The sequence below is a fragment of the Strix aluco genome, chromosome 26 (assembly GCF_031877795.1).
Source record: "Strix aluco isolate bStrAlu1 chromosome 26, bStrAlu1.hap1, whole genome shotgun sequence".
NCBI lineage: Eukaryota > Metazoa > Chordata > Aves > Strigiformes > Strigidae > Strix > Strix aluco.
The window spans coordinates 2,634,325-2,656,479 of NC_133956.1; the positions used below are offsets into that span (position 1 = coordinate 2,634,325).

A 22,155-nucleotide genomic window follows, 5' to 3' on the forward strand; every position below is an offset into this window, starting at 1 on the left:
CCTCATGCCTCTCTGCCAGGTCCCAGCAAGGTTAAAAAACAAAAGGCAACTCCATTTAAAAGAGTCCCATAGGAATTAATGTATGGGGCCCTAACTGTGGGGTACTTTCCTCAAATCAAGAAAATAGTTTCTGCACAAGCCAATGCTCTGCTGGTTTTCCTTAGACATAAAATTTACTTTATTTCTTTTCTTAAAAAGTTAAAAATACAGAAGGTTCAGAAACTGATTTTCTCCTTGCAGATGTTCAAACTGCAGCTTAAGGAGAAAACAATCCTTCACTGAAATGTTTCTCTTAATTTTTTTTTTATTTTTATTTTTTTCAATCATCACCACCATTAGGACAGAGGTTGAGGAGCACTGACTCCACCACTAATTTGATGACGTAGTTTGATTCCAGATTCACATTTCCAGGTGCCAAGAGTCCAGAAAACAGCCATGCTAACTTCTGCCTTCGTTTTGAGAATTTTTTTTTTTTATTGAACACAGCAGTGACCGTTGGCATCTTTGAAGCGTAATCGCATCTTAGGTCGGTATTTCTCAAGGTAAAGCAGCTGTTTGGAATTGAAAGCTCCCCTCCTTTTCCTAAAACAAAGAGAATGAAGGCTAATATCAATGGAAGAAGTACCGCTTCAATCACCATGTACATTCTAAGGCAGATTAGTCCTCGTTTCAAAGCTTTTCTGCACCTACAAAACAGCATTTTGGCTTGGTGCCATATCCATTGACACACTGAGGAAGGATAAACCAGGCCAGCACATGCAGTTCATCACCTACATGCCAATATTAAAATCAAAATCCAGTTAGCAAATTTCAGCATATTGTCTTGGATGGGGAGAATTTATTTCCATTGCCAGCAGTAGTCACTGAACAACATCAAGGTCACCCTTTCCTTGCACTTGCATGTGCTACTTGTTACATTAGCTAAGACAGACCATGACATTCAGATACAAATATGTAAGAGGTTCTCAGAAAAGAGCTTCTCGGTATAAAAGGTACTGTACCCAGAAAGAGAAAAAAGGAATTTAAGAAAAATTCAGAAAAATCTGTTGACAGCAATACAGTTTACAAAGATAACCAAAGACCCTGGGAATCCATAAAAGGATGAATTGCTTTTTTGGCAAAGCTCATTCAACATAATCTTACCTGCTGGGCTTCATTTCAAGATCTGATGTTATCACTAAACCCACAGAGCTCTGCAGTCTCATCCTTCACCAGTTTTGTTATTTTCCAGACAGGGTGGTTGCTGACATTTCCTGGGTGGATTGCACACTCACCCACAATACCTGGAGCAGTGCTGGTGCTCACCTACTTGCCATAGAAGTTCTGCTTGGGGGCCCAACCTCACTACAATTATTTCTTTTCTTTTAAATTAGAAGCAATTAGCCCATGTTCAATTAATCCACAATTTTTACAGCCCCAGCCTAGACATTTTTTCCTCCCAAGTTCAAAATCTTTGGGACTTAGGTCAATAGCTTAATATATAAGCCCAGAATTTTTTAAAAAAAAAACAAAACTAAAGAGATCACCTTTTAATCCTCAACTCTAAACAGAGGAAAGGGCACAGCCTCAGCATCAATGTCAAAGTCATGCCCATTATTGTCAGGAGATAGCTACTAGAAAACAAGTCAGAAATCTAACAAACTCTGCTGAAGACGCATGCCGTTCAAAGACAACATAAATGGAGAGATTTCTTGAGAATGGGGAAGTTTAACTTACTGCCTTATAAACTGAACTGCGTCTTCGTACTTCATTCCACATTCAATGAGAGCAAGTGCAACCAGAACAGGAGCCCTAAAGGAGAAATCAATATTTAAGGAAGATCTAGAGAAACAATATATTGAACCCCTCAAAATACATCAAATTAAGCTATAAACAGAGATCTTAAGTATTTTCTCTTTAAGCATTATGTACAGAAAGACATTTGCCTGCTGAGTACCTAATGTAAAATTTCTTTTAGCAGACAGCTCTGCTTCCAGCACACACACAAAAAAAAAATTAATAGCTCCTTAGTGTTTGGGGCATGAAACAATAATTCTAGATTTTTATGCTTTCTCATTTTACTATAACCTAATTTTCTACTTTGCTAAAACAAGTGTGTAATACCTCCTGCATGCGTTTTGCTTCTTATGACACTGTAGATTCAGCTGTACGTGAGACATCTGTGAAGCACTGAACACATGACTTATACAGATTACTTTTTTTTTTTTTAAATTATATGCTGTACATGGAACCAGGAGTTCTGGGGACAATAGGGCATAACTTTCTACTTTGGGGTCCACAGTTTGGAAGTTGGTTCAGTGTAAAGAGCTGGCTTTTCAAACAAGCAGAAACCACAGTACACAGAGACTCTCTCCTGGAATTGATGTTCACCCCACTAAACACACAGAGTTGCAACAGGCACCTCTGACAGCAGAGTAGGGAAGGATTAAACAGGTGCTACAACTGGAGAACTTGTACTCATGGCTAAACAAAAACACAGTTCAGGATAAACAACTATTACTGCCATGCTGCACCTGCAGGAACAGAGTTAATTCACTTTCTAAAGGAAACAATTTGGAACTTCAAAAGTCATTTTAACAAAACAAAAAAAATGTGTGAATTTCAGTGTGAAATTCCCTACTCCAGGTAGACAGTTTTCCAGATTAACGCAAAACCTGTAAAGGTCTTGCTTTTCCCCCTGCCAGAAATAGTCTGAGAACAGCAGCAAAAAGGTCATTCTGTAAGGAACAGACACAGCACGGGTCTGTGTGGCATACAGAAGATGGGAAGCTTCTGGTATCCTTTGGCTTGATATTATGCAAGAAACGGGAGAGTTGAAAATCACTTGAGTTACACGTGGCCACCTTCCTAAAGATGTTCCTCAGATAAAAATAGAGCAGAAATGGATAGACAAATGTTAATTGCCTTGGGGTTTTGGCTCTTGTGTCTTTAAATATTGGCCGTTTCTCCCTCTACCTTTTTATTTCCCCCATCTCTTCTTCTCTAGAGGTGAAAATTTAAGAATTTGATATGTCCAACTCTGCGCTTACTTGACTTCTTTAATCCACCTTTCTTGCCCACTCATTCATACCCTTAAATATTTAAGGTCACATGGTTATTGTAAGAATACTAACACTTAAGCTCCATTTCCTCTGAGCCCATAGGATAAATGTAACATTCAGAGATTACATTTGGGAATACAAATGTAGTGCTTAGCCTTCCTGAATCAATCCTTTTTTTTTTTTTATTTCATCTTAAAAGGAAGTTCTTCCCATAGAAGGAAGTTATATTTTGAATGGTGAGGAGAGAAACATCAGTCTGAATGTGAGCAAGAAATACAAGCCTAACTCTTCTGGAAACTGAAGCAAAGCCACTTTAAGAAAGTAATTGAACCAGTTTTTCTAAATGCCTTTTTTTATTACCACATGCTTAATAGTATACCAGTTGAAAATAGGAGGAAATTAAAAAAACAACAACTTTACAGCCTTAGAAATTGTACTACACGTGTATATTGCATTTGTCAAAAAACACAAGAGATTTTGCTGTTTGAGCAGAAAGACACATGCTTTCAAATTAACAGCATCTCTAACTGCTCCTGTCGCTCATGACTGACAGAAGTGTTCTGAACAATCTCCCCAAGTTTCTCCTCTCATCCTCGATCACAGTTATGAAATTACTGAAGATTTTTAAGCTGCAGTACATCTCTCTTGCTTTAATGACACAAACTTAATGCTGCTGCTTTGAAGTGTCATTTGGGAGAAAACAAAGAAATTGGTATTCACTTAACACCTTCCATGACCTACGTCCCAAACAAATAAACTAACTTTAAGTCCAGCATAAAAACAAGAAGTGGAACACTAACCTTCCCAACCCTGCAACACAGTGAACAGCGACACAGCATCCAGGCTCTTCACGAAATTTGGTTTTCAACAGGTTTAGCCAGTCATCAACGATCTGATTCGGGGGTGGTGCTCCATCATCAAACGGCCAGTCCTTTGAAAGAAAAAAAAATTACATTAACTCTACAGATTTCAATCCATAATCAACAGCAAGGTCACCGTAATTGGGAGAAGGACAATACTGCATTCAGCGAGAATGCATTTTACACGTGGGTATTTCTCTGGCTGCACAGAAGTTTGCAAGTCAATATCATAACGCAACACTAAATGTTTAACAACCATCTGATTGCACTTTTCAATAAAATGGCAATAAAACTCTACACCAACTCCTTTGCATTATAGAATTTTTAGAAAAATAGCTGCCCTTGAAATCTCATTTTATTAAAAATATGTAAAAATCAATAGACATTTCAAATAAACATTTGAAAGATGAGAACTCTGTAGACTTTTGCCTATAGTTGTGTCAACCTTTTAAAATACTATTTGTACTTCAGAGTCTGTACAGAGAAGCTACTTCATAACAATTCAAGGGGATCAGCCGAGGAGAAGGTACTTCAGAACAACTCAAATGGATCAGCTTGTCCAGCTGCCGTCAATCCAATAAGCAAGACGGTTGAAACTACACAGGTATTTTTAAGTCAAAAAACACTTTCACAACCAAAAAAGACAACTCTGCCCCTGTCTAAGCACTCAATAACTAAGTAGCATTTACAATTACATTTTTGTCTATTAAAGGAGCAGCCAACATTTAAACTACCCAGGCCACATTTAACATCATCAACATGGCTGTAAATCAAAATTACATGTGAGAAGCTTCCCATTTTCTCGAGGTCACAGCTCTCTCCTGGAACTTGTGCTAAGTGGAGTACTACATGTCCTACATTTCAAGACCAGGCACAACATCACATGCTTTATAATCTGCTCAGACACAGGGAGTGCTGTAAAAAGAGCACTCCTCGATGCAAGGGAAAAAAATAATACTTAGTAGTTATTTAGCACTTTTCATTAGATGAATGCAACACATTTTACAAGAGACTTATAGCCAGAGTTTCGCATTATTCAACCCCCTCTTCAAATGGTAGGGAAAAGGCTTTGAAATGAGCCCTCTTCTTCCCCCACTGGCTAGAAACAAGTCTTTCATGTAGTATCTTGAGAACAGGTTAACAGGAAGTAATATTCTCTGAAGCCTGAAAGAAGAATGCAGAAACTCTGCACAAGTACAACCAAAGGTAAAAATCCGCCAGACTTTTCATTTTGAAATGCACTTACTGCTACCCTAATACTTCCTGAATAGCAAGTACAGCTTAGCACAGACCTCAGCCCAAGAGCACCTTATAAATGTGTTAGCACTTAAGAAAAGCTACAAGGTGGAAAACTGTATCTTGGAACTACAAAACCAAAAAGTTTTAAGTTACTGAAGTAACTTTATATGTGATTAATTCAGAAAGATACACAAAGTCTGAAGAGTGCAGAGAACTCCTTTTTCAAAGCAAATGGGAAATTAAAAATATCTGGGACAACACAGCAAAATAAAAGGCTATAGAAACGAGATCATGAAGTAAAGCTTGATCTTTCTAATAAAAAGCTTTTACGAGATTTTCCACTCAATCCACTGCTAGCTATATTATTTTAGGCCTAGTGTCGTGCACTGTCCCAGAAACAGATGTACGGGCTGCCAAGAGAAGAGGCATTACCCATCGTGAGACGCTTGCTTTTGGAACTGCCTTGCAAAGAACAGGATTTACATGTCAGTTCTGTGTCCTAGTTTTAGATTAAATTAAATCCTTTCCTTCAGACCAAATACAGCAGCTTACTACATTGCTTTAGCTTACATGTTAACCATCATGTCCACACAACTCTGTGCTGGCCTGAATTAATCACAATCGTCATTTCCCCACAGAGCATCACCTTCTCAGGAATGGTACAACAATGACATTAAATTAGCACTGATAAAATACTGCAGCTTGGGACACTGCCCAGAATGAGGAACAAGAATAATTCTGAGGCTAGAGGAGTAATTGCAGCAAAGTTTTGCTATTTTTTTCCTGATTATGAGTTCTGCCAGCATCACCTCTGAATTCCTGTCGGACAGGACAGAAAACAAATGGCTAAGCTCCACGACCAAAACAGTCATTAATAACCAGGATGATGCACGGAGATTGCACAAACAGAAAATATAGCTCTTTTGTGCCACCCCGCAGTAGCTGGGAAGGATGATAGGCAAGAAAGGGTTATTCTTATTTACCCTTTATCTGGAGCAGCCTGCTCAGCAGAACAGCTCTGGGTTTGTCAGTCAGCAACGACTGCAGGATTGGCAACGCAGAACTGAGATGACCAAGAAGCACTAACAGGACTTTAAGGTGACAAAGACCCCTCCTTCAAATCCCGCGTGCAACTCGCACTGAAGTTACGGCAGCACAATGCTCCCAGAACCCTGCGTGGGATGAGACCGCAGCCGCCGGCGTGGAACTTTCCCACCATCGCTAGCGGAGCCCACGGCGACACGGTACAAATCTGATGGCAACGAAGTCACATCTCTAGCACGGGCACTGCCGACCGCCGGCTGGCACGCAGGGGTGCCCGTTCTGGAGGGCGCGGAGCGTAAAGAGAGTCTGACCCAGGGATGAACGGTAAACAAAGGACTGATAGAGGGAGAACAATGAAACGTGTCTTAGATCCTGAAGATGAACAAAACTACCGCAGCCTCCTTGGTTGCCAGCCAGGGCAAAAATACTTCCAGAAAAAACCTACCAGTTTTTCTGATGTAACACTTTTATGTTACAAGACCTTACACATGAACATAACGAAGAACTGCAGAAGCCCACAGAAACTAAATCCATCCCCGCCTCCTGTCTCCTGGATTTAATCTCTGTTGATAAACATGCGCATGCAATAGTACTACCTCAAGCATGGAACATCTAATTCTCTACTTTCTCACTATGCCATCTGCCAGAGCAACTCTGTAGCTGCCACATTCTACCCATCTTGCCAGTCCATGATCCTGTATCGCGGCGTGAGAGCAGGCTTTGCTATAATGCTCTCATTTTCGGGAGTTTCACTACGCTTTTGACCTCAACAGCTTTAAAATAGACACTAATCTCTCTCAGGCTGTGTTTTTAATCTTCGCGTTATTTTTGCAAGCAAATATTACCTTTAAATAGTGACGTGTTATTTTCTCAGCCAGCTGGTAATTCAATACCATTTCTGAAGAGCAACAGGACTCTGCTTTGAAAAAGCATGCATTCATCGGAAGGAAAAGCTATACAGGAGGTGGTCGTGGCGGTGACTAGTTAAGCTTCTCACAAATAGCAAAACACTATTGCAACAGAGTAAATTACCAAGACAATCTCATGACTGGGATCATCAGGATCAGCGATGACATTAACAGCAAACCTTCCGTGCCACCTCCTGCCTTCTGTTACCCTTAGCAGACGCCTGGCGGATTTATGCTCTCTCCTGTCTTGCCTTCTGCAGCAGTGGAATACTAAGAACTGGTACGTACCCAACAGGGAGAGGCTTGTTAGCTGAGGCAAATGTGTACAGACACAAGACTCTCGCATGTGTTACTCAAAGTGAAAGGCTCTCCAACAGAACGGAGCTTAGCAGAGCTGGCAGAAACACCATTTCCAGTTTTTAGCAAAGCTTCCTCAAAAAACTGCTTTCAGTTCAAACCTAGCCAACACCAAGTTTTTAAAGTTTCTTGAGAATCAAAATCCCCGACCTATTTCAGAAGCGCAGGCTCCAGAGCACTCCCCAGCTCCCGCAGCTGCCCCGGGGCCCTGGCCGTGGACTGGAGAAGGTGGATTTCACTCACGGCTGCAGGAGCCAAAGTCAGCTGGCCTCGCAGGACAGCCACCCTGGCAGGGCTGGACACCTGCAAAACCACCCTAAGTCTTCTAGGAAGACCTCAGATCTCTGCTCTGGCACAGGAACACAGAAACACTCTTAAGCCCCAGCTTAAATCAGGCTCTCAGGGCTTCTACAGCAGAAGTTTAATCCTTCCAGTCTCTGGCAACCTTCGGAGTATCGCAGCGAGAGGTTTCACAGCAGCGGGCCTGAAAGCGCTGTGATGTCCGCATCCAGGACAGCTCTGAAGCGAACAAAAGTGCTACTCCAGAGCGCAGCCCCAGGAGCACTGGTAGCTCTGTAATGACTGATTTTTCCAACAACACTGAGGCACACGTGGCTGCCTGGAACTGGAGTAAATGCTTACTAGGGCCGGAAGCCAAGAAACCTGACTGACCTGTACATGGAGTTTTCACAGATATGCCAGGATACAAGTTTTTCTCCTAATGGAAAACTGCAGAAGTTTTCCTCTGACCGAGCCATAAAAATCAAGAGGCAATAGAAGACTGACTACCTGCAACAAGAAGGTGAGATGCAATTTCTGGCCTCACAACAGAGTATTACTCACTCCAGTAAAATAAACTGATTATATCTGACACACTATAATAATTCAGAAGTATTGCCTGGAAAAATACCGCCTGCAAGCTTAGTATGAGCACACACCTATTAAAAAAACCTCCCCTAAAAGACCAAGCAGTACTAGACGACAGAGTCAGACAGTCATTGCATAATGTTAACCATGAGCAGCAGTTAAGGAATTCCACCTGCTGAACTGGGAAGCCACCAGCGGCCAGGCTGCATTTGGAGGTGAGCAGTGATAAGGCTATTGATCAATATTCTGCTCCAGCCAGTCCATGGAAGCCTCTATCAACACGTCAGCTACAGCATCAAAAGGTGGCACTTTTTGAAAGAGTGAGAGAAGGGAGTTTTATCTGCATCCCGAGAAGGTCAACGGTAAAGCCAAGAAGTGCTGTACCTAGAGAAAAGGATCAAACTGAGTTGCATGAACCACAAGGCTGAACACTGGATTAGTATCGAACCAGTCACTAAAAGGCAATCCAAATATCACAACAAATCCAGGAACAGACATTTCTATTCCAACTAAAGCACTCAGGCAATAGTAACAAATCAGCCAGTACCTTTCACAGAAGCACAGCGAGTTTCTCAAACCCAGCTTTAGTTGATGCTGGGGATCACATTGCTTTTGGCCAACCTGAAACAGTCATAAGCTCTTGCCCAAAGCATGAAGGCCATCCCCACCACTTCTAGACACGTAATGTTTCATTTTTAGACAGTTTTAAAGGCAACTCACTAGAACCTGGATTCCTTCTTTTTCAATAGGAGCTTGATCATAAGTGGCATCACAAACTCGCACCAAGGTTGTCACTCCGTACTTCTTCAGCTCCTTTAAGAAAAAGGAAAACATGTGAGCACACTGACAGAGTGAAGAATTCAAGAACTTTCTCACCAGCTACAAAACTAAACATTTTACGGAGTCAGCGGTACCACAACTACCGCACAGCTCCAAGGCGACTACACAAGGGGCCAACACAGAAGGGGGGTTTATGGCCGACATCAGGACACGGCTTACGAGTGACAGGAATAAATGTGAAACACCTCTGAATTATGCTTCTCTAGGGAAATGCCAAGGTGGAAAAAAATTGCACGTATAAGAGCAACGCTAAAGTAGCTGCTTATATTCCCCAAGCAGCTTCTTCTTCTCTTTAAATAGAAGCCTGGAATTGCTTGCTTCAGCCAGTGTTGACATTTTGAGGCAGGGAGGAACAGAACACACACCCCACCATACTCCAGCTTCCTTGTAATGCACTCTAAGTAGCACATTGTGCTAGATAAATAATCAGAAGATCAAACAAAAGCTATTCCAGTTCACTTTGAAGGTTCATACAGCAAGCAGAACTTCCTCTCATGCTTGGACTGTATCATTAGAACTTCTAACAATTAGCAATAATACCTATTCCACAGTCAAGACTCCTGAAAAAATAAGACAATCCACAATAATGGGAAGAAAAAAAAAAAAAATATATATCAAAGACCAAAAGAATGTGGCTTTCGAGCAAAATTAACCACCAGTATCTGAGCAGATTCATGGTGAAGAGCACACTGCTAAGTGATGGAAGTCTGTTAATAGCCACAGTCAGACATCAGTATCAGATGACAGGATCTCTTTGGAATGAAAAAGACCTGCATACACAAGATGAAAGTGCTCTAGATATAAGGGCACAAAGATACAGCAGGTTTGGAGCAAACTAGAATGCAGAAATACACTGTACTACTGCTTATCTGATGATACCATCTGTCACTTTTTCAGAAAACTGCATATTAAATTTTGCCATATTTAAGATTTTATTGTGTCAGTAATGGTGTGCCCATCCCAACCGACTCTTCCCATAGTTCGGCCCAGGCAGATGTCATTTTTCATGGCTAAATTCCAGCACCTGAAATCTCTGACAATTCTGGGAATGGTAGGGCAGTTTGGTAACACATCCTGTAAACTAAAGCTTCAGTTCAAGTATTGCACTTAATCCTACTCCAGGGGTGAAAAGAAAGGTCAGAAACAGTTACAATTCTATTAACTACTTCAAAAGCCAAAAGATGAGCAACAGATTGATATATTAGAAGCACTGCGTTATTTAATGAACAATAACATTTAGAATCATAGGACATGCAGTCCTTCAGAAATCAGGACAAGAATGATGGCAAGGGTCTGCGTCTGTATTCTAAAATGGAAGCTCATCCAGCCTCTTGCAATTACAGAAATGCAGGACTTTGGAAAAAGCAATCGGTGGATTCTCTTCTCATACTGTCGAGAGAATGTGAACAATACATCAAAGATAAAAACGCCTTAAGTTTCAACACGTTAACATATAGCCAAAGCATTGAGCAACAGGTGTGAAGAATGACTGTTCAGTTCTTCTACAGAAACTATGAGCATATAAGGAAAGAAGGATGATACTTCATTTGGCTGCCTTACCTCTATGAACTTGCTGAGGGTTGCATTGGTTGGGTTGTGAGTGATCAGGAAACGCATATTCTCATAAGTAATTTCCACGGGGGCTGGACGGTTCATAATGGCAAACAAAATGAGTAAGGGGCCAAAAAAAATAAAATTAAAAAAAAAAAATCAATAACCTTGGAAACGTTTCACAGCAGAAAACATTAAAAAGACCACTAAAATGCCTGGGATTGATCAGAGCTTGCTTTGACGTGTTTGTTCCTTAAAGAATTTGCTTCTAGAAAAGCAGGTTTGCTTCAGAATCCACTTGAATTCAACTTCGGCCTCAATTACTGCAGGTGGTATCCTTCAGACTCCAAAAATTCTGACTACATGCAAGACTAGGCAGCCTGTTCTACATTTAGGCACTGGTGAGGCAAAAAAGTAAGGGCAGATTTTCTCTCCACTTTGTTTTCTTGATGCTTAGTTTTGCTAGAGTCAGTAAAAGGAATATGCTTCCAATGTGCAGAAGATATCCCATATATTTGAGTGTGTTCGCTGTGTCTGGAGTCTTCAAGGCAAAGTAATTATGGCACGTAGAACCCCCTGCACTCAGCTCACTTGTCAGCCAGGATGCTGTGCTGGGCCTGGCAGAAGTCTGCCCTCACGCTCAGAATCGCCATAAATGTGCGACGTATATTCCAACAGAACACCTAAAGAGAAGAAAAATACCACGTAAGAGGATTTGTTGCTTCTACCTTCAGGAACACCAAATATTGACCCTCCCAGAGAAACTCTAATTAGACTAGATAAGACTATGTCTAAAAACCAACCAACCAAAAAATAAATCAATCTTTACTGGAGTCCCGGCAGTTGTAATCCCGAATATTCTTTCGGCACCGAGTACGCTCTAGCCCAGAGACACGGGACTTCTTGTAACTGCTGCTCCTGGCAACCAGGCACCGTCACGGAGACAAGGAAACCTTTCTGTGCTCTCTGCAGCCCCTCCCTCCCAACCAGGTGCCCTAGAAGAAGAGAAAATAGCGCAAAGCCCAGTACGTGCTTGAAAATGTCTGTTGATACAGTCATACCTGTTCGGCTTGAGCCCAAACACATTAAAAAATGCTGTTGGCATGGCTTTATTTTCTGAACAAAATAAGCAGTACAAACAGAAATACGAGTATAACTAAACTGCCATACATTTGAGCTTTTGCTAGCAGATAAATTTTACCAACGTTGTCGTATCACCAAACTCCCAACAGCAGTAGGGAAATATCCTCCAGAAATCAGTCATTTTAAAAGCAACCAAATGGTCATTTAGCAGTAATAACTTTTGGTTATTCGCAGTCTTGTCTGTGTTTACAGACTAGGGCATTAAGACAGCAACAGCTTCCAGTCCTAACACACAGGACTCAAAAAATAGATGTTTCAGCAACAGCAATAAAACATGGAACAATGTAATTCTACCATGAAAATGGAGCTAAGCTAGCTCAACTCATTTACAGCTGAAATACTAAATAAGCAACATGGCTTTTCACTGCATTTAAAAAGTGTGAAGCCAAAGAATCACTACTGACACTTCTTTTTTAAGGAAAAAGTTTTAAATCAGTTGAATAAAATCCAAACTAGCAGCCAGAAGTCACAAACCTGCAACTCAAGCGGAAAGGTCAACGTGGCACACTCAAGTGAATACAATTAGGGAAAAACACACATGCGTGGAAGTTCACACCCAAAACTTCTGGTGCGCTCAACATTTTAATGAGATCCTCACTTTAAAATAGTCAAATTAAGTACTATGAAATTACCTTTTTCACTGACATGAAGTCAAAAATCACCCAAAGAACAGCAATTATTTCCTTAAAGAACAGTTTTCAATGCCAAAAAAATACATTAATTAGGTTGCCAGAGGCAAGAACAAAGATGTTTTCAATAACCTCCCCCGACCTTAATGCAGTTCTTACTCTGAGTGACTGAAATACAAATTTCAAAAATGAATCCTGGAATATTTTATCAGTGTAATGACTACAGGATTAAGTCTCACCCCAGATGGAAGAGTCCCATCTAAACATATCATACTCAAGTCCTTACACTTGTCAATTCTCGCACATTTGTCACAACTCTCATATATGCTACCAAATCTCAAAGCAAAGGCTTTGTTAAAATGTATTACAGTCTGCTGTAGCGATGATGTACCAGGAACAGAATGACTGAAGTTAAAATATCCACATGTGTCCAACACCTGGAAAACTGGATGCATGAAAGTCTTTTTTCAGGCAAATACTGGCCTGCTTTTCCCCCATTTGAACATACACTCATCTGACACGTCCTGGAGAGTGACCTGCAGACTCACATTACAGGAAGAGTTTTAAAACTACCTTCTGAGGATTTAACAAGGTCATTTAAATAAAAACGGTGGTCAACAGATCTTGGCAAAGGAGATCAAACCCTGGATGCAGAGTACCAGAGGCTTACAGCATTACAAAGTACACTGTCGCGAGGGGACGAGCAGTTGCGTCACATTCAAACAAACCCTTTAAAGGTTTTTCTTTTCAGCACCAATAATTCGGTTGAAGACCCTCATCCAGTGCTATTTGCACTGTGAGATGTATCAAATCGGGTCATTATGGCTACACTTCTCCCTCAAGCAAATCAAAGAGGGAATTTCAACCCAATTATTTTAAAAGTCTTTTGTAAAAACTATTTACCAAGTCATTAAGAAAGGACACATGGAGATGACATGTTCCAGTAAATTAAGTATGGCAGGGGGAGTCACCAACTCAAATCCTGCTCTCAGATCTGCAGCCGCTCGTGGTCTGACCTTGGCCAAGCCACTTTCGGTAGCTCAACTCATCTGCAGAACAGGAATGACACCATCTTACCTTCCCCAAAGGAATATTACTGAAGCGTTTAATTAGCTAATAGCTAAGGAGTGATTAAAAATTTAAAGCACTGTGTTTAAGTCTCAAAAGTGATTTCCAGAAGGGTAAGAAGTTTATGTAGCACATAACCCTATTTTTAAAAGTTTGGTTACTGACACATACATCCCTTCCTCCCATGACTTTCAACTGCTGTTAAGCTAAAGTTTAAAAAGAAAAACCAGGCTTCTAATTAAGAAAATGAAAACCAGGAAAAACCCTATTGTCTACAACTTCTGATCTCCCCAAGAAAATACTTTAAAATTTCTTCCTCCCTGTGCTAGCAAGCAAATTTGCACTTCAAAATCCCAAGAGAACTGAGTGCTTTCAAGCTGACAACAATAAATAGTAACCAGGTCTATGCACAACATAAAACAAGAAATTATTTTTCAGCCAATTAACCTTCAACTTTTTATACTTAGAAAGTGAGATAGCACATGGAGAGAAACCAAAGCATTACAACATGTTTTATGTGGCTGGCCTCTGAAAGGGAGCAGAGGTATCCAACATGTCAACGCTACGAATGAGGTGCGATAGCTCCATCAGGAACCAGAGGAGAAAAAGCAGAGACGGCAGGACAAACAAGGCAAGCAATAACCATTCATGCATCTGAAAAGAACTAGATATGCTTGGGAGTCAGTTCCTGATGTTGTTTAACTTAATTATCAGGGAGTAATCATCAATCAAGATGCCTATCTGTACCACCAAGTTTAGTGAGCTGTGACAGTCTCTGCACCTACAGACAGGCCTGATTTGAGTTATAACTAACAGCACCGTGAGCTCCCCACCTCTCACGCTCGCAGCGCCATGCACGCCGAGAGCGCTTGATACAGCCTAATGAGGCCAACTGGAGAAGAATGTCTTTCAAAACACTACGAATGCGTAAGAATATGCTTAAAATGTAAGCAAGGGGCAGTCCTATTAATTAGCATAAATAAATCAGGGTGATTAACTAATTAAGAGAGAACAGTTAAATGGATTCCTGACTTGATAGAAGCTTCACTTGAGATTGCCTTAAGTAAAAACCCAACACACCTACAATATTCATCTCCAGTGGCTGCCTCATCTATCCTTGCATTGACTCCTAAATTAGACACTTCAATAGGGCAAGTTGCTCACTCTTCTGTATTGAGCCAGTACGAGTTCAGGGAGACAGGTCTAATGAAAAACAAGTAATAACATCGTAAGGAATTCCTGGTTCCACCATCTCCTTCAAAACACACCGGTAAAAGCGCTGCCTTGGCCACGCTGAGACAGCGAAACAGCTTGCAACAGCTGCAGCTTCCAGAGATTACAAAACACAGATACCTTTGGAAAGGTCACTTGGATCACCTTTCAAAATAACCCAGCGCACAGGATGCGCAGCAAAGCCCGCTAATTTGTCAGTCTATTAAAAGAATACTTCGGTGTTTTGAAGACCAGTATTTTCAAACCAGCTCAACTAATTTTGTTAAGTGGGAACCCACATTTGATGTTAATAAAGTTAGGTCACGAGCTGCTCAATTTTCCTCTTTTTCCTTTTCTATAAAACCTCATTCTTGTGGTTTGCATTTACACACGTGGGACGAGCACCACAGCACACTGACGGTACACAACTTGAGCCCATAAAAACTGCCATCCTGACACGACGCTGCAGCCCAGCCGGGCTTTTCCTGACACTCCGCATACGTCACGTTTTGCTTTCCCTTCCTGCATTGCCCCGCTGAGTGACCCACATTCTACCCGTACACTACCCAAATGTCCCATTTCATCCGGAGCACAAGGTGCTGTTTGAGTGAAAGAATTCATGAGGATTTCCAAAATGAGCCTTAAAACAGTGGAAACACACATTAGCAAGAACTGGAGCAACCATCTTTTCTAAAATATACTTTCCTAGTATACAGAGAAAAGAAACTCTGGAACTAACATTCTTGGAAAAAATTCTTGAGCGCTCTCTGAAGGAAGTTTGCTCAGAATGACACGTGCCTAGAGAGGGGTGAGGTCAAAAATTTTACTGTTCCACCCTATCCACCCCCGCCGCGGAGCTCCCTCCCAGCCTGCTGACAAGTTCTACGGGTGACTCATTCGTTTCCTTTTGCACTAACCCAGTCGCTCCATCCGAGGCCGTAAAACCCACGGCAGCAGATAGAGATCTGCCTTAGCAAGAGAAAAAAAAAAAAGTCCAGATTAAAGCAGTCTCAACTTAAAAGTGACACATCAGGAAACAGTAAAAATTGTCAAATGTACCGTGCAAGACTGTCAGCGAGAGAACAATCCTGCAGCAAACCTCAAAACTGAGCACAACACAGACAAAGTTAGCTGTCATCCCTAAATTTGGGCGAGGTCAAACCACTATAGGCAACACAGGCATCGATGCACAGAGATCATCATCCTGGCGAGCTCGGCAGTGGGAAGCAATTAGATACTGCATTAGCTCTTGCAGAAAGAATTGATAGGCATGCGTGCTTTATGCTTCAGATCTTTTCTTCCCTGTGAAACAGAACCTGCTTCGTAGTTAAAAATGCTGTTCTGACACAGGATTTTTTGAACGCCTTCCCCACCCACCATTTAGTTTCTAAAATCCCTTCAGAGGACACATTTGAATGTTATTTACATACCATGCCCGAAAAGTTTAAAGTTACTAAAAGTGTTTGAAGTCAAAACCAAAAGGCCCCACTAAGAAATTTAAGCTCTTAGCCCATTTAAGCCACAGAATTATATTTAAGCAAAATCAAAAATTACTTTAGACAAAAGTTCATGAGTATGTGACACTGTCAACTCTCTCCTAAAAATCAGAATGCTGAGTCCTCTAAGCTGCATCAACTGTCGGTCTTTGAAAACACGGTTCTGCTGGATCATCAGCTCCCCTGACAACTCAGGCTACATATTCTCACACTTTAAGATGAAGTATCAAAAAAAACCAACCCACCCACCAAAAACCCATTAACAAGTCAAGCAGGACTTAAAAGCGATTTCAAATCACACAGCAACAGGAATATTATTCTGCGAAGTTACAGGGTTGAATTACTTGCATCTTACTCATCTCACTTATTTGAATTTGCCATATACCTCTGCCGGAAAAATGACTTAGTGGAGAGAGTTGGCTCCTTCTCCTGCGGCAGTTAAGTTCAGTCTGACAAGTGAAACTGAAGCTTACTGATAATTTCACTGCACGTCCACAAAGTCTCAATTGTTAAAATCCACAGTCCATTATTTCAAGCACAGCTAGACTTTCAGTGTAAGAGACCAAAAAGAATTTAACTTTTTAGTACAGAACAGAGAAACTAGGGGTAACAAAAGTACACGTAACAGTGACCTGAACAGAGACGGCAACCCAGCGTCTCAAGTGTTATAACTGAAAAAAGGATCAAGGGATTTAAGGCTCCTTTACCCCTTCACAATTAGCAAAATGAGCCACAAGACGATACCAAAGTCAACAGCCACTCTAAAGGTATTTTATACTCTCTTATGATACCCATCAGCCAGATACTGGCCTCGGTAGGTGCCAGCCTGATCTAGCACTGCAATTCACATGCGTCAAAAAGAGTAACTCCTAGCCCAAATTCTCAAGCCATTAGGTCTATTTTTCAATGTTTAGACAGTGCTGTCTTAAATCTCCGACTCTGTCACAGGCAAAGCAGCTGTCAAACTAATCCAAACACAACAGACAACACAGAGCTCCTCTCTGCTAGCTCGGTAACGGTACATCACTGACAGTGTGTTTTCTCCTCCGAAGATATTACCAAAATACACAACCTACACCATTTACAAAAACTTTCTGCTTGCACTACAGTATCTCAAGAGCTACGTCTTCAGCTGCGGATCATCTTCCTTAAAGCAAGGACAGAAACGTGCCTTTCCACGAGCCACATATCGCCCAGCTCTGCCACCCAGGCCTCCCAACAGTTAACCAACACGGCATTCCACCACCGGGCAAAGTCCAGCAGCAGGAGCGAGGAAACCAGCTGCGATCACAGTTCAGCCCTGATAGAGGAAGAGCGTTTTAGTACTGCTGTGTGGAAGAGAATGACGAATATTTGCAGGTAATTAAACCTGAAGTCAATCACCTATGTTTATGAGAGATGTATGTAAAAACATCACAACTAAACCCTACGTAAGACCACCTACATCCCTGCCTGTGCATCCAGACGTACGCAGATACGTACCCCTACCTTAACTCCGACAAATCTTTTCTTTCTAACAGTTGAGTTCATTAAATCTAACTATTTCTACATGTTGAGTCACAAGGAGACTGAGTTTTCTGGCTGCTGCTAGTGGTGGGTTTATCTTTTTTCTTCTTTAAATACTAACTGCAGTTCTGAGTCAGAACCTGACTGGTTCATTTTGGGAGTTTTGAAGTGAGTTTCCATTTATACAGTAGCCTTTAAAAGCCAACTTTCTGCCTTACTCCTCCTCACGCTGAAACCAACCAGCACACAGCTGCCCCGAGAGAAAAAGCAGATCGTGACTAATCACACCAAGGAACCACGAGGAACCAACACCGCAACTGAGTGGAGGCCACTTCTACGCTCATCCCCGTACCGTAACACCTCCCAACCCGCAACCTCGCCTGCACTCCAAATCCCAAACCCCAGCTCTCAGGAACTAGGCTTCCTCACCCACCAAAGCACACCCTAAGCAGCAAACCACAGCCATTCCCAGTAAGTACACCACTCCCTGTCTCAGGCCTTCCTGGAGGTCACTCAGCACCCTCAGCAACACCAGTGCTTTCTTTAGCCACTGCCCTGGCCAGGCCAGACTTCATCAACTCCCCCCTTCCAGCCCAGGCAGCTCCAAATCCCACAGGGCAGCCCTCTATCTACACAAACTGGCCTCGGCATTCACAACCCTGCCCCCACTCAAACCCCAGGAAAACCACCACATCCTGGACACCCCTTCCTTTCCAGCTCCACATGCCCCCCTCTAGCCTGAGAAAGATCCCCACCCCCCCAACACTGCTCCCAGCCTTCCCCCTCCATTTTCCAGCCCAGATCCCAGAACAATTCTTTACCCTTTACAGACCATCTCCAGGCCTAAGACAAGGCAGGCCCCCCCTTCCCCCAAAACAACCCCCCATCCTTTCGCAAACTCTTCCCCCATCTGTACAGGAATAAATGACACCCCCTCCCTTCAAACAAAGCCTTCCAAATGCCCCCCATACCAGGTACAAGCAACACCCCCCCCCCATTCACTCCCACCAACCCCTCTGCAGCTTCCCTCATCCTCCCACTGTTGCAGTCCTACAGGCAATGACCTCCCCTCCTGAACACCCCCCCCACAAGCCCAGCTACAAGGCAGACTCCCTCCCTTAAACCATCCCTTTGGGGTGCACCCCTCCCAGCCCCACAACTGAGGGGGGGGGCCCCACACAAACCAGCCATAACTGGGAGATGGGCACTGTAAGTCAACCCCATCCCTCAGGTGAGGGGAGGACCCTCCAAACCAGCCTCGCAGGTAGAAGGGCCACCCCACAAAGCAGCCCGATGCCGAAGGCAAGGGCTACTATCCTCAAACCAGCCTTAGCGGCCATGGGGGTCCCTCACACCAGTCCAACCCCACAGCCAGGGGGGACCCCCCAAAACCAGCCCCAAAGTAAGAGTAGGGACCTTACAAACTAGCGAGCTGCCCACAGACCTACTTCTCAGGCCAAGGGAGCCCCAGGGCCCAGAAGGATCCCCCAAACAAGGCCCACAGGTCAGGAAATCCCCCAGGCCAGGAAGAACCCCCCCGAACCAGCCTCTCAGACCAAACAGAGCCTCCTAGACCAGCAAGAACCCCCCCAAACCAGACCCGCAGCCCATGCAGGACCCCCAGAGCACAAAAGACCCCTTCAAATTAGCCGCAGGGGCCAAAGGAGACTCTCCAGGCCAGGGAGATCCCCCCAGACCAGCCCCACAGGCCGGGGGATCCCCTCAAGCAGCCGGGGTGGGGAGGGGGGCCCACAGGCCGCCCCAGAGCCACTACCCCCCCACACCTCCACAGCCCAGGCCCGCCCTGGGGCGGGGGCTCCGTCCTCCCGCGGTCCCTCCTCACCCGAAGCCCCCCGGCTCCTCCCCACGGCGGCCCCTCACCCTGGGCATTGAGCGCGTCGGCGTTCTTCCGAGCGGGCCCGGCGCCTCCCACACACCGGGCCGGGGGACGGGAAAGTGCGAGAGGGGGCGGGAAGGGGCGAGGCGGCGGCACGGCCCGGCCCGGTGGCGACGGGGCCCGTGACGGGGTTGGGGCTGCGCTCGACCCGGTCCGGCCCGGCCGCGGGGAGAGAGGCGAGAGCCCGCGCGCCGCCAGACGGCTCCTCGCGCACAGGCCGCTCCCTCCCCGCCCGCGCCCCGTGGTACGTCCCGCCCGCCGCTGATTGGCACAGCCCGCCCCACCCCCACATCCGGCAGCGGGATGGGCCGCCCCGACCGCCCCCGCTCCCCGCGCTCCCGGTTCGGCTCTCCGGGCGCGTCCACCCGCCGCTCCGCGGGGGTGCTCCGGGCATGACGAGAAGCGCTGGGGCGGCCTCGCTCCCTACGAGCCGCGGCCCGATCAGCCGGGTCCCCCTCCCCGTGCGGCGGGGAACGGCTTCCTCCCTCCCGCTGCTGTTGGAACGGGCCTTCTCCCCCTCCCTCGGGAGGGAGGCGGCATTGGTACAACCCGCTTCCCCCCGCACACACATTGGTATGACCCCAGCGCGGCCGGAGAGCCCGGGGGCGGCTCGCCCTGCCCCGCCTGCCCGCCCCCGGCGGCGAGCACGGCCCCAAGCCAAACGCGCCGCCCTGCTGGCCCCAGTTCCCCTTGGTACGCCCCTCCTCCTCCTCCTCCTCCTCCTCCTCCTCCTCCTCCTCCTCCTCCTCCTCCTCCTCCTCCTCCCCCCCCCCCGCCGCTCTGGCGCACTTGGACTGGCCCTCCGGCCGCACGTGTGTGCGGGCCCTTCCACGCCAGCACCCCCCCTCCTCCCAGAGCACTGCAGCGGTGGTACAGCCCGCTCCCCCCCCCGCCTTTCTGCTCAATGGTTCGGCCCGCCCGGTAGTTCCGGCTTCCGCTGTCCCCCGCCGCCCCGGGCCCGTCCCGCCGCCCCAGCAGAGCCACGGGTCCGCGGCTGAGCACTGGGGGGAAACGCTGGTGTGTACAGCCCCGGCACCCCTGAGAGACCGGGTCCCCCGGGAAGGTCAGCCACGCGGCACGGCGAAACCGAAATAAATGAACGACCCGTTGATCCGGTTCCCCGCTCCGGGGGCGGAGCACCGGATACGGTGACTCAGAGTTTGGTGGGAGAAGGAGCCCCGCTCGCAGGAAGCCCCGCGCTTGGCCGGAGCCTGGCCCGGCCGCGTGGCGTTAAGTAACCCCGAGGTGACGTCCCCTCCCGACACCGGTTTTACCGGCGAGGGTGCGGCAGTGCTTGTGTAACCGGCTCTCGCGTCGGGGGCGGGGGAGCAGCTTCCTAATCCTGCCTGGAAAAGGGGGTCCGTGCCCGTTGCCATCCTGCCAAGGGGCTGCAGAACAGCTCCGAGTCACCGGGCCTGGACAGGGCCGCAAAATGGTGCGTGGAGCCGGCACGGAGAAACCCTCAGCCGGGCTGTGCTGCGCCAGGCTTTCCCAAGCACAGGGTGACATTTTCTGCCCCAAAAGCTGCCCCGCTGACAGGCAGCGGCTGTGAGGCCAGACCCTGCTAGAGAGCATCGGGAGGTCGCACGGGGCTGGCCCTGGGGCTGCTCCAGCCTCCCGGAGAAGGGAATATTTATCCATGGGATGAAAAATCACCGCAGCTCCCAAAGATCCCCAAGAATAGCAGGGTTAGCGTCTCCAAAGTTGGCATTTATTAATCCCCTGTAACAACAAATACCTTCATTTGGAGCCACAGGCTTTTCTGCCAGCCAAGATAAAAACACGGGAGGAAAGGACAGAGCCGGGGGACAGACGGACCGTTCCCGCGGGCATCACAGGCAGCTGCGCTGGAACGGCACCGGCGAGAGCTGGAACAAGAGTTTCTCTGTTTTGGGCTCCCACAGGAAGCCCTCCACAGGGCCCCTCGCCCGCAGCGAGGGCAGCAGAGCAGGCAGCGCTGCCTCTGACACGCCACCATTTGCATAACGCACGATATCGAGTGCTCCGGGCTGCCAGGCCTCTTCCTCTTCTGCAGCAAAACAAAGATATTTTCTCTAAGAGGTGATGAACGGCCCCATAAGAAGCGATCGTGTCCACACCAACCATCAGCTGCTCCCAGAAAGGCATTCACGGAGGAACAAACGCTGGGAGGACGGAGCGGGGATGGCCCAAAACACACCCATCTCCTATTTTCAGGTAGAGGAAAGCACATCGCTCCTCTGCCCTCGGCCTGGTGCCGTCTGGAAGGAGACCGCGTCCATTTTCACACCCAGTGACTATTTCTGAAGCAGCTGGAGACTCTGGCCAAGCTCAGGGCTGCGCTGCTCTCTCTGTGTAAGGACAAAGGAATGTCTCAGCCCCTTCACACCCTCAGCAGATCAATGTGAAGAAGGTAGAAGCGACTTAATTTACAGATGGTGAAGTGACGGGTTAAGTGTCCAGGTTCACTCAGGAAGCTTGGGAAATGCTAGAAACTGGCCCCCAGATTTCCTAATTT

The 22,155-nt window shown here is 45.6% G+C and overlaps 1 protein-coding gene across 2 annotated transcripts; it reads right to left on the reverse strand.

Annotated features, from left to right (window-relative positions):
- Window positions 1-146: 146 nt before the first annotated feature.
- On the reverse strand, window positions 147-19,902 carry PTP4A2 (protein tyrosine phosphatase 4A2). 2 transcript variants are annotated; one of them, XM_074850666.1, is made up of 6 exons: window positions 19,643-19,902; window positions 10,717-11,390; window positions 9,037-9,129; window positions 3,842-3,972; window positions 1,717-1,791; window positions 147-582 (listed from the first exon to the last, which is right to left on the reverse strand). In XM_074850666.1, exons 2-6 carry the CDS (start codon window positions 10,810-10,812, stop codon window positions 474-476), a joined length of 504 nt encoding a protein of 167 aa, XP_074706767.1. In that variant the 5' UTR covers window positions 10,813-11,390; window positions 19,643-19,902; the 3' UTR covers window positions 147-473. The 2 variants fall into 2 exon arrangements, with proteins under 2 accessions (XP_074706767.1, XP_074706768.1); XM_074850667.1 differs by having other exon boundaries at window positions 19,605-19,902.
- Between the last annotated feature and the right edge of the window lie 2,253 nt (window positions 19,903-22,155).

Coding starts and splice junctions, on each gene's coding strand:
- PTP4A2 (XM_074850666.1), bottom strand. CDS start 10,812: ATGAACCGTCCAGCCCCCGTGGAAATTACTTATGAGAATATGCGTTTC. Junction 9,130..10,716: donor CCCTCAGCAAGTTCATAGAG/GTAAGGCAGCCA, acceptor TTTTTCTTAAAG/GAGCTGAAGAAGTACGGAGT. Junction 583..1,716: donor GCAGTTCAGTTTATAAGGCA/GTAAGTTAAACT, acceptor TCTTTGTTTTAG/GAAAAGGAGGGGAGCTTTCA.